Source organism: Macrobrachium rosenbergii, chromosome 47 (assembly GCF_040412425.1).
Source record: "Macrobrachium rosenbergii isolate ZJJX-2024 chromosome 47, ASM4041242v1, whole genome shotgun sequence".
Taxonomy (NCBI): domain Eukaryota; kingdom Metazoa; phylum Arthropoda; class Malacostraca; order Decapoda; family Palaemonidae; genus Macrobrachium; species Macrobrachium rosenbergii.
The window spans coordinates 5,743,796-5,756,491 of NC_089787.1; the positions used below are offsets into that span (position 1 = coordinate 5,743,796).

At 34.8% G+C, this 12,696-nt stretch overlaps 1 protein-coding gene across 1 annotated transcript in view; it reads left to right on the forward strand.

The window, feature by feature from the left end:
- LOC136830542 (nicotinamide phosphoribosyltransferase-like) overlaps positions 1–5,022 on the forward strand; it is a 13,346-nt gene extending 8,324 nt beyond the window's left edge. The window contains exons 8-12 of the mRNA XM_067090056.1: positions 473–630; positions 842–956; positions 1,360–1,442; positions 1,669–1,854; positions 2,169–5,022. Of these exons, the coding sequence (XP_066946157.1) occupies positions 473–630; positions 842–956; positions 1,360–1,442; positions 1,669–1,854; positions 2,169–2,303 (677 nt within the window). The 3' untranslated portion in view covers positions 2,304–5,022. The remainder of the gene's footprint in view (positions 1–472; positions 631–841; positions 957–1,359; positions 1,443–1,668; positions 1,855–2,168) is intronic.
- Positions 5,023–12,696: the final 7,674 nt, after the last annotated feature.

Below are 12,696 nucleotides of genomic sequence, written 5' to 3' on the forward strand. Positions count from 1 at the left end.
CATGAAGTAAGTTCAGATTTTATGAAAGATTTGATTCTGGACTTATAATGATCTATTTTAGTTTAGGTAGGTAGACGACTGTCGACGATTTATTAGAATACAGTATTAAAATCACTGAAAAAGTTAAAAGTACCAGTTTTTTTTGCACTCAAAGTATACCATACAGCACTGCTGTATTATTTACCAAAAAATTTTAATCAGAGGTTTGATATTTTCTGTGCTGGACTGAGGTACATCAGTAGATGTTTTATTTCCATGTGAATGTATTTAACCCTGAATTGAAACCAAAAGTATCTGTTGTACATCCTACATGTTGTATATCCTTTAAGTTATTCTGTAAATTCTCTAATATCAGAAAGGTTTGTAGTTGAATAGATAATTGAAAGATTGCAATTAGTGAAGAATTGTGGGCCTTCCGAAATAAATTCAGTTTTATAATTATTTACTTCCACCATTTTTTTATTCATTTAAGGAAAAGTTGCCTGTGTGGTCGATTCCTATGATATATGGAAGAGCATAAACGACATATTTTGTGGAGAACTTAAAGATATTGTTTTGCAACATAAAAGTGAAGGTGGGACCTTAGCTATACGACCAGATAGTGGAGACCCCAAACAAGTTTTACTTAAAGTAAGTCACGCTTCCTTACCGAGGATTTTTGTTTGTTGGTGTACCCTATGTATGCTACATTTAGAATTTTTTTTTTTTTTTACAAATTTGCTTTGATGGTCATATAACTGTTTATATTTCTATCGTGTCCTTATTGCTGCATGGACAAATTGTGGAAGGATTTAAAGAAAAAATTGAGGTCTAATGAGAGATTTTCTTGCTGGTTAACCAGTGTTTGGATGTTCTCGGGAAAGAATTTGGAACTGAAAAGAACTCGAAGGGATACAAAGTTCTACCTTCATTTATGAAGGTGTTACAGGCTGATGGCATCAACTGTAAATCCCTTGGTAAGTCTCTTATTCCCTTTTCTAAAGAAAATTTGATCAATGTGATAAGTACTCTATCCTATAAGAAGTTACTTGAACATGTTTGTCAGTCAAGGGGCAATGACAGTGAATGTAAAGAGAAACTGATGTACAATGCTTTCAAGTGGTATCAGAAATCCTAAAGGGGAAGGGGCAGGAATTTTTGTATTTTGTCATCTTGATTAACTTTTGACACTGCTAAAAAGCAGTTTAAGTCTGGTTCTTTATTACTAAATATTCTTTAATTTTCCCTAGTAACTAACCTATTTTCTGATTTCTCGGAAATCACCGTATTTATATAAATGGAATGTTTAAGACAGTCTGCCGGAATAATAATCTGGAATATTTTCCATATCGTCATTCCTTATTATTACCCCCATTTCAGCGGCCATTCTCAAGGCAATGGAAGACAGTGGTTGGGCATCTAATAATGCTGTATTTGGAGCAGGTGCTGCAATACTGCAGAAGGTGAGAAGTTTCCTTACAGTATTGCAACTGACTGACGTGATTGATGTCTTCCTCTGTCCAGTATTCCTCATTAAATTGTGCAATGACTCTATGAAACATTTCCCAGAAGCGCATTCAGGGGAAAATCTTAAATGTAAAAAAATGGCCTGGCCATAGATCTGAAACTAATGTCAGCGCAGAGTAAATCCCTTGTTCCAAAAGCTAACCTTATTTACATGATCCACAGATAGATCGAGACACCCAAAAGTGTGCTTACAAGTGCAGCCTTGCTGTGATAGACGAAAAGGAGCGTGAAGTATTCAAGCAACCTATCGCTGACCCAGGAAAGCACAGTAAACGAGGCAGATTAGCACTCCTGTACAAAAATGGAGTGTACACTACTGTCAAAGCTTCAGAGTGTACTACAAAGCAGGTGAAAATAGCTTCCGTTGTCTGTTTTTAGGATATGATCTGTTATCGAGTCACAAATTTCTTATACTCATCAGAAAGTGTCTTTGTGATAAAGAATGTTAAGGACTGGAGACAAGCGCAAGCGCCGTTTATAAAAAATAAGGAAAATACAACATGCTTATAAATTTCCTGCATCTGAATGGTGAGAGTAAAACCCTGTGTTTCTAATTATATTGTAAAACTAAAGAAATTCGATTTATGTGTTTTACAAAACCCGGATTTTGCTGTGTCCTCTTCATATACAGTTTTAGAAATAATGACATTTTTCCCCTTTAGGACCATCTAGAGACTGTCTACGAAAACGGGAAACTACTGAAGGACTTCAGCCTTGAGGAGATCCGTGAAAGAGCCCAAGTGACCAGCATCGATACTGAGATCTTAAAATTCATTGAGCAAGATTCTTTACAGTGAAAGATTACCTTTTTTTTTTATTTGCACATTTACAACACTTAGGAGAAGCCTCTCTTAAACATGGAACGTAAAACCTTATTTTTTAAATTTTTACATTAAGGTAACCACAAGTCTGTTTAAATAGGGATGTTATGTGTTCCAGCAGACGGCCCATTACTTTTTGAAAGTACATTTTCAGCACTGCTACTGTAAACATGGGTTTTAAGTTTTAACTACATGCAGAAGTAGGAATATCTGTTGTCACCATAAGAACTAAATTGAATGATAATATTCCTCCTCTGCTGCCTCAGAATTTGAGTGTGATCAATAATGTTCGGTCGTCATCAGTGGCAGTCTTCACTATGGAATCTTGTCTAAATGCCAACTATTATTAATTCATCATCACCCCCAACGCATGCCTTTTCTGTTCTTTGATTTAAAAAATCTGCGCTCATCTTCAGCCTCCCTTCTAATAGTTCTCATCCAGGTATGTGTAGGTCTTCCAACTCTTCCGGTGGTGATTATTATGACATACTGGACATATACAAGAAAGAATACTACCATCTGTTAGTCCTATCGCAGGAGGCTGTGCAGCATTCCCTTGCCAAGGAAATCAACAAGCGTTTGATTTCAGTGTGCAATGGAATATCACATCGATGTCCTAAGTATTTCGTATTATATATATCCAGCTTTATGGGAATACCCTGCCTTTAATTTAAAGAAGTAATGCTTGCATAATATTTAGTGACCGTTCGGTTAGGATGTGACTGTGTATAGTCTTGAAAATGAAGTGGGCATTAAAGCGACAAAACTAAATCGTACGAAGAACTTTGTGATAGTACTTGCTCTGGGTGTCTATTCATTTACCCCAATTTACTATAAGCATGTGACCTTAATAAAAATGAACTGAACCTTAGGTTCGTGTCCCGAACCTTATGGTACAATGCACTGAGCATGAGGCCACGAGTTGGATCAGCGGACTGTATGGTAAGATATTAAACATTTTAATGAGAAGTATTTGGTAACATGTCACTGAAGCTCTGACTATGATGGATTTTAGAATAATGCAATTAATCTCCTCACTGATGCTCAGACACAAGATTATATCGTTTCTAAAATCCAAAACGAAGTTAAATTGCCTCACTGATTTGCAATACTGTGACTCATATTACAATGAGCTGTCGTTTTTGAGACATTACAACAAAGGCTGCTAAAATGTATTTCGCATACTGACTCCTTAAACATTTTGAAAATATGCACAGCCTTTTTGCAAAATTTATAGGGATGTGAGTATGTATTATCCATAACACTATCATAATGTATTGAACTTAGAAAAAAGTCCCGAATTTCGTTTGATTTTATTGAATTTTACGACACTGGGTTTTATGGATGCTATGAGACTAAACACTAAAAAATATATTGTCTTACACGGCTACGAAACCTTCTTAAGCCTTGCTGAATCCACTAAGCATTTGCAATCTACCCTGGGGAGTGTTTTTGAATATGCTGAATGTTGAAAATATGCAAAAATAAGAATTTGATAAATATTTTTCAAACTGGAATGAAATGAATTGATATTTGTTCACTGAAAATTAGAGGTATCAACCGACGATAATGTCATCCTGTACCCAAAAATACAACCGACACAGAAAATGGCAAAGGAAAGGGAAAGAAAATAAGAAAAGCCCTTCAGACAACAGCAGAATTTACCGAGAAAAACAAGAGGTGCCGTGAATCCCTTCGGAATGAAGTTCTCTTCAGCGTTATTTTATGGACGGGGAGAGAGAAAAGATAGCAGAGCGTCAACATTTTTATTCCAAATTTGCTACGTTGCGGGATTTTCAAGCACGTTCCCTTCGCTATCCCCTATCAGCGCTGTGTCATGCTCGAACCTCAGCCAATCCACAGTTTATTCACAACTAGTTTTCTTGTCACAGTTAAGTGAGATATGTTTGTGTGCTGTTCGTCGATGCACCTCGATATTTATTATCCGTAAGTTTTCTGTGATTCTTCCATCTGGCTGTTTGATATATAATCCAGATATTTCATCGTCATTGATGGATTATAATTATTGACTTGTTTGTGTAATCATGAGTATTATTATATATGATTATTATTATTATATGTCTAATATACATTTAGGGTATATATATATATGTTGTGTTAGGAACACGCATTTGCAAGTATTCATGTTTATTGGAGCACAGGGAATACTATGTTACGTTTATATCGTTTATGTGGCGTGCATATCTTATTATCTGTATCTGGTATCATTGCAGTCAGTCTTCCAGGATCCCGGTAGCCCGCCACTGTTCACAGCTCCTCCAGTGTATTACTTTGTATTGATTGTTTTCACTTACTATATGGCTTAAGGACTTACGCAAGTGTTTCAGTGGAACCTTAATGAACTATCTGTGGAATGATAACGAAGTCATTACCTGACAACATTTTGATGAAAGCTGACAAATTATCCACATATTGCAAATTTGATCCACATACTTAATTTAAGCAGCACGATATTGATAAAAAAAGTGGTTTTGTTAAAACCGAAACGGATCAAAGTTGTATATTTTTTATCGGACGGTAAAATTCACAGCCAGTAGTTTTGATGTCGATGTATCGTAACAATGTAATTTTTGTTTATTTTTCTAACTGATGAGACAAGAAAATCAACGTCTGCTCTGTCCATGAATAAAAAAAGAAAGCTAAAAATAAAGGTTCATAAACATTTCAGAGAAAAGTCACTATTCCGAACAACGCCGTGATGCGGATATTTAAATCCTCAATTTACTTCTCTTCAACAATAGTTGGAAACACCAAGTGGAACAAATGAGAAGAGCCTTCACTGTCATTTTCAAAGATATAACAACAAAAATCATAAATATGGGAAAACACTGTTTATGATTTTTGTTGCTTCTATTGTTGCAGCCAAAGTAGGAAAATACCTTTCTTTTGTGGTGTGATGTTCTAGTGTAAAGAGAAACAAACTAATTAATCATAGTCGTTATTGGTGGGACAATATTCAGAAATAAGGTCCTCTTCAACATTGCAAATATCACTCCCTTATGGCGATCTTGAAGCGTTTAGCAAATAATCACCTATATATATATATATATACATATATATATATATATATATATATATATATATATATATATATATATATATATATATATATATATATATATATATATATATATATACATACCACTGGCCACTGGGCTTAACCCAGTGATCGAATCCATAAGATGGCTGACCAGTGAAAACAGAGTGTAATGGTGTCCAACCCAGCATTTCCCTCTCTCAGTACTCCCTCCTTTTATCCATTCTCTCTGCTGCCGAGACCTCTGTGCTTTTTAGGCCTGTGGGAGTGATGCATGCAGCTGCTGCCATCTTGTGAAAGTTTCCCTGGGGTGACCCCAGGCCAGATCAGAGAAGCATGGGCCAGGAGAGATGCTCTTCTGCTGTTAGAAGTTGTCTTGGGTGGATGTACATTCCTGCTCTGCCTCACAAGGGCTGCCATGTACCTTGTGCCATGTGACACCAATTCTGGGACCCCAACTCATAAAGGAGTGATCATTTCGATACCCTACATAAGTCTAAATCATACACAGGAATTCAGTGGCCCATTTTCCTTTGAATATACTCTATTTTCTTTACTTTTATCAAGAAACCTTCCCAAATTCCCCCTTGGTCTCCCACATATATATCTCTCTCTCTCTCTTTGTCACTATATGTCCCACCTGGGGTCTCATAAAACTTTTCTATTCCAAGGCCACCCTCCATTTGCATGCTTACTTAATTTCCAGATTAGGAAAAGTGATAGTAAAGCATCTTTTGACTAGCTGTGCTGTCCTGTGCCTGCCCAAGTAGTCAGAGTAATCTTTAAGCATTCGGGCGTGATATTGCCGTGAGTTAGGATAGCTCGATGGTAACTAGTTAGGACCTTAATTCTTGCTAGTCCTTTAGTTAATTCGACACCTCTCTCTTTCAGTGGGGTGCTTTTATGGGGTGTGACATAGGACAAATCTCCACTCCCACTTGATTTATGACCTATTGTTATTATTTGTTAAGTAAATGTTAATTGTTAAATGAGTATAATGATGCCTTGCAGTAGATTGATGTAAAGTAATAATTCATGTTTACATTCCCATTCTTTCCATTCCTCTCATGTTTTGTATTACTGGCTGACAGCCATTTTATAGGATTCTGTAGTGCAGCCATGGCTGGCCCAGTATCGCTGGCGATTTTTGACAGGATTTTCCTTCATTAACCAAAGTATGAGTATATTTGGAATTAAACGTAGAGTAAAATTCCCCCCATCCTTCGGTGTTGGAAAAACGAACCTCTTAAAGTAATTTCATTATAGCAAAAGCTAACACTGGTGACCTTGCTAAAGATCAAATAATTAAATTAAGGTTGAAATTTCCCAAATAAAAAATGCATGCATAGATTAAAAGCGTAAAAAAACGAGCTGAGAATCTGAAGTCTTCTTAAAATTCATGCTGTTAGAGCTAGCAGAAGATGTTCCAAAGTACTGATTTTTTCTCAGGCGGGTTAGCAAACTTTAGCACATTATAGTGATAGAAATTTTAAAGACCTTGCATTTATTTACAGTGCTTAAGGTGTTCTTTTTGTGATTAATGCGTGCTCTACTTTGATTTGTAAAGTAAAATCCGTTTCACTGCATGATTTTAAAAAGTTAGTCTATTTTAGCCAAGGACGTGTTCACATAAACAAAGGGCAAACTGATTTAGTCAGCCTAGATTATCCCGTTCGGCCGTTAAAGCCAAAGCCCAAGCTAGATTTTTTGAGCCTAAACACCACGCAGTTTCAACAAGGGAAATTTTAGAATTTTGCAGAGCCAAGTGTTTTACTTGAGGATACATTGTTAGACTGCTCGTGCATGCTACAACTTCAAATAGGGCACATGCTTGCAAAGTTAGCATTTACTTCCTAGGGAGTAGCGTTCAGACGAGTGTTTAACCATAACAACACAAACCGTTTCATAACAAAACTTTTTTCATGGAGCTTCGGCCTCAAAGGCAAATTTTCTTAGTGCTAGGAGTTAGATAACATAAATTTATGCATGCTATTTATATTTTGCTTTCAGGTTTAGTGGGATAGGCATATACAATTGGCTAGGGAACATTTATTGCCGTATTACATTAGAATCGTTAGACTTTGATCGAGAGAGAGGATAGGTTCTGTGTTCTTAAATTTTACCAAGAGTGTTAGCTATTACTTTTGACGCCGCTAGATTATTTAGCCCATCAGAGGGTAATAGGCGTTATATTGACTTCATATCACAATAAGCAGTCTTATATAGAATTTCATATTCTTAGACTAATTGCTTGACCTACCCCTCTGTTGCTAACAAACCCATTTAAAGTAATGCAACCATTTTTTCTGGGCTCCTACATCCTATATATACATTACAATTTTCAAAACCATTAACTGCCTTGTACTTCTTAAACAAATTGCACTTACATGCCTACTCAGTTATCATATCTTTACACATCACTTGCACTTGCGTGATAAAGCCATAGCATGCCTACTATTTGTACTTATTTTCAGTTTGTGCGTTACTAGCACAAATTAAAAAAGAAATTTCCTTATGAAAAAGGCTCCAGTTCGACGTAAGGACGAATGCCCTGTGGAATTTTTTAATAATAACTGTTTCCCTGCAAAGCTGGTGTATAGGAAATTACATAAATTACTCAACAAACATTTCATTACAAAACCAGCAGTTTTAACCGTCCAAAAAATGAAATTTTACGCAAGCTTTCCATTTACTCATGACCCCAAGTTTCACAAAAAGTTCACTCAAATTATTCGGGATCATTTTTATGCCATTGATGTTACTTTAATCCTTAAGAACCCTTTCACCATTGGTTCACTCTTTAAAACCAAAGATCGGTTATCACCTTATATGTCATCTGGTTCATTTATAAATATACTTGCCTGAATGTCAAACAGGGACCTATGTGGGATCCACCAGTAGACTCCTTAAGGTGCGTATCGATTCTCATCGTGGTAGCAGAATTTCAAACCCAGAACATTCCAATATCAGAAATCACTCAAAATTTGTAAAACACACATTCATAATAAAGACTTCTATATTTTAAGCCATACCACCAACCCTCAAGACCTTGGTTCTGGAATCACTTTTCATCAAACAACAAACACTCGGACGTCCTCTCCTCCTCTCCTCTATATTTATCCTGACTTGTGTTCTTTCTATTTATGTTTACGTTCAGTTTAAAGCTGTACTCCTCTAGGTCGGTCCTTATTCTTTTGTTCTGTAACCCCTTTCACGGATAGTTTTCAATTTTACTTTACTGTATTTTCATGATATTGCCTTGTAATACGTATATCCTCCTATAATTTTGACATATTTACTTTTTTCATGTGTTATGTTCAATGATAATGATTGTTGAAGTATCATATTTAGTTTCGCATCAGATCTCAAAAAACTACTAATGATAACTTGATAGCGTAATTTAGAATTGTTAATATAATTTTAATAGTAACAAATATCTTTCTTGGTAAAGCGTAGTATGTGAACACGTGTTCCAAGGGCTTGTTTCATTTCAATTGTCATCAGTTGAGATAAGAGGGAATGCTTTGTTTTGGGTTAGCGATGACAGATTTGCAAAACAAACGCCGATTCGTCCCATACAGGCTCGAGACGAATTTCACACATTCATGTCCTGATCAATTACGTCATGTTTTGTAAGACTGCGTTCAAAACGTTTTGTTGACGTAACTTTCTTCTAGAAGCCTCCATTGTCTCTCGCACAAAACGCTTTAGTGACATCACCTCCCTGCTTCTAAACTTTTGTATCTCAATGACATCATGTAATTGTTTCACGTATTACTGGAATCCTAAAATTTGTTTCATTCTGATTTCTGAGAAGTCGATTTGGTTCCATCTCTCTCTCTCTCTCATTCCTAATTAGGAAGAGATTACTTTTAACGTAATTTTTGTGGTCACAATTAACTTTTGAGATCTGAATTTAGCAAAGTTATTTATTTCATGTAACGGCGCCTGGTAAAAAAGTGTGTATTGTGTAACGCAGCTGCAGCAAGTGATTTACAGAGGTTTTCTTGTGTAAGGTAACGTGAAATTTTACTTATTGATACCATGGTATGATAAGTTATGATAAGTTAGGAAATTTTGAACAAGTGAACTGATAAATCTTGTGTTTTTTGTGTGTTCTTCTAACAATTATGTTTTTTATGTTTGTGATGTTTATTTAATAGCATTGTAAATATTTCAATTTAACATTGCATACTTAATTTAACATTACATAGTTAATTTAACATTGCATACTTAATTTAACATTGCATACCATTTATTGAGATTTTCTTTTTAAATCTTGAATAATTCTTGATTGTTTAAATTTTGCTTGATTAATTTAAATTCCTGATAAAGTTTTTGTGAATTAGTTTTGTTTCATAATTTAATTCAAGAATTCATTGAGTTTTGTGTTATTTTCAACTAATAGTAAATTTTTCAGATTGTGAATTCTAATTAATTGTGAATTCTAGTTATAAACTTTGAATCTGAAAATAAATTTTTATATTTAACATTTTTAGAAAAACAGTGTTTCATTTATTGATCACCAGTGAATAGGATTGATTGTGTGTGCATGTTTTGTTCTTTTAGTTTTAGTTTTGCTAAAGTGAATTAAGACCAGGGAAACAGTTAGAGTTTTTTGATGGAGTAATGCCCTTTTACTCTAGAAGATTTCTAGTTTAATTTTTGATACCTCACACATATTCTGATGAACTTAGTTTGATTTTTCAAGTGATTGATAAATAAGTTTTGTCTTAAGGGATCACTGTTACCTTTAGAGTACTCAATGTTATGAGAGTTCAGGTATCAAGTGAGGTATATTTTGAATCTTTTAGTTGTGTAATAACCAGGTACTTGATACGCATCGTGACAGTATATTCTGTTACCTTCATTTTAATGTAATGATTTTTAACATTTTTGTTCTTTAATTTTAATGTTTTGTGTACATTTGTGAAATTTCTGAATGAATAATTTTTAGCCTTTATTTTTAGCTTTTATGATTTTACAAAGAATTTCATTTCTTATTTTAACAGCCCTGATGATGTAATTAATTCGATAATCACGAAACGTTGGAATAAAGTCAGCTTGTATATCTGTGTGTCCTCTGCCCTTCATTGATGATTTTAAGTATGGATTGACTCTGACTAAATCTATATACTGTGTATATATATATATATATATATATATATATATATATATATATATATATATATATATATATATATATATATATATATACATATGTATATACACACACATACATATATATATATATATATATATATATATATATATATATATGTATATACTATATATGTGTATGTATGTGTTCATGTGCGAGCGCATATGTATGTTGCAAATCTTGGTTCTACTTTGCTAAGACTTTACTACTACCCTCCAGTCCACCCATCCGTAAATAAGTATTAGCATCTGTTGAGGTCAAGAAAAGCGTGTGGGGCTTGTAATAACACCTTTATAACCTTGTGGCGCCGATCCCTTCGAAGGGGGAACTGTCGCATGGTAAAAAACCTATGTAACAATGTATATTAAAAAACCTATGTAACAATGTATATTAAAAAACCTATGTAACAATGTAAATTAAAAAAAACCTATGGAATAATGTATATTCATTTTCAGAATTTGTTTTAAAACCAAAACCAACTAAGAAGCAAGCATTCTTGTAAGGCTTGTTAATTAAAAAAAAATAGAGAACCATTGTATTTAATTCCAGTTTCCAATTCATTTCATACTTATTGTGAGAAATTCATTCAGTAAAAAAAAATGTCTGTTGAAACTCCAAGTTTGGACGGCTCATCATTACTTTACCCAAAGTTTGCTTGGCAGGAAGCGAGACCCGTCAGAAGTTCTCCTCATTGAAGCCTGAAAGCGTTGGAACATTTCCCCGGAGGAGGAGGATGAGGATTACACGAGCCACGTCTTTGGTCTGCCTGTAGTCGAAAATGATGATAAGGTGTGGAAATTTGTTTTTATCTGAATCTATACCTTATAGAATGCATCTATTGGCCATTTCATTGCTTGTGTCCGCTGGGTACGAGCAATAATTAAATAATTATTTATGATAATTTAAAACTAACAACTTTAGATGAAGAATTTGAAAACAACTCAGCGATGTCATTAATATACAACTTGATTGGTGTTTGAATGGATAAGTATAATATGTGAGTTTTTTCGATTAGTATAATATATGATAACTGAAAAACCTCCACTAGATAAACAAAGCGTCACTGTTGAGGGGAAGAGGGTTCGTGCGCTTATTGCCCATTAGGTAATTAAATAGGCTACTCAAGGAAAAGTTTTTTCACAATCGTACTGTGCTCAGTCCTTTACCCTGTGGATGAAGCGGCAGTTTTAATTTTCATTATTCAACTGTATTCAAACCTCAGAATAGAATATGGAATTTAGGCCAAGCTCTGGGACCTATGATGTCAATCAGTAGTGAAAGGGAAATTGACAGTAAAAAGATTGTGAAAGGTGTAACAGGAGGAAATCAGTTGTTAGGAGAGGGTGGAAAGTAAGACTGAAGAAAGAGAATGTGAATGGAGGTACAGTAAAAGAATGAAAGGGGCTGTAGCTAGGGGTCGCAGTGATGCTGTCAAGAACCTTAAGTAACGCTTACAGCGCATCGCACGAGGTGTACTGGCAGCACTACTCCCCTACGGGGTTGCCGGTATAAATATTGAACCTGGGTGAAACCTGGAGACCTATCACTCACATCAAGAGAGCGGTAATCTTTATTAACCGGCTTGATCTATTCTCATGTATTGCAAGACTTGTAAAGTTTACCTGCAAGTAAATATCAGAGTGGTCGAATGGATTATGTCCCAGGACGCGGCCAGCCAGGGTTTTCTACGAAATCATCGTCAGTCCAGGTGACATCGTTTGGGTAAGCGCACGGTACGGAGTTTGGCCTTGCCTTGGCGTCGCTGTAAATCTAGAAACAGTTGTTCAGAAGAAGTGGATTTTTAGTGACACTACGATTTACAGTCCTCGATGACAGTAGTTGCATTGGAAAATTTGGGATTTCACTTGTGCTTAGATTTTCAAATTGCGATTAATGAATTTTATCTTAAGTAATTGATTTTGTCCTTGGATTAAATCCGGCAACTTCATTCAGCCCTCATTGAATTTAGCTAGCGTTACAGCTGCATGGTATAACATGAGATTCAGTATATACATATATATATATATATATATATATATATATATATATATATATATATATATATATATATATATATATATATATATATATATTATAAAGAGGAATTAAATATTTTTGCCGGAAGTGACAGATACACGATGTAAAGTGAT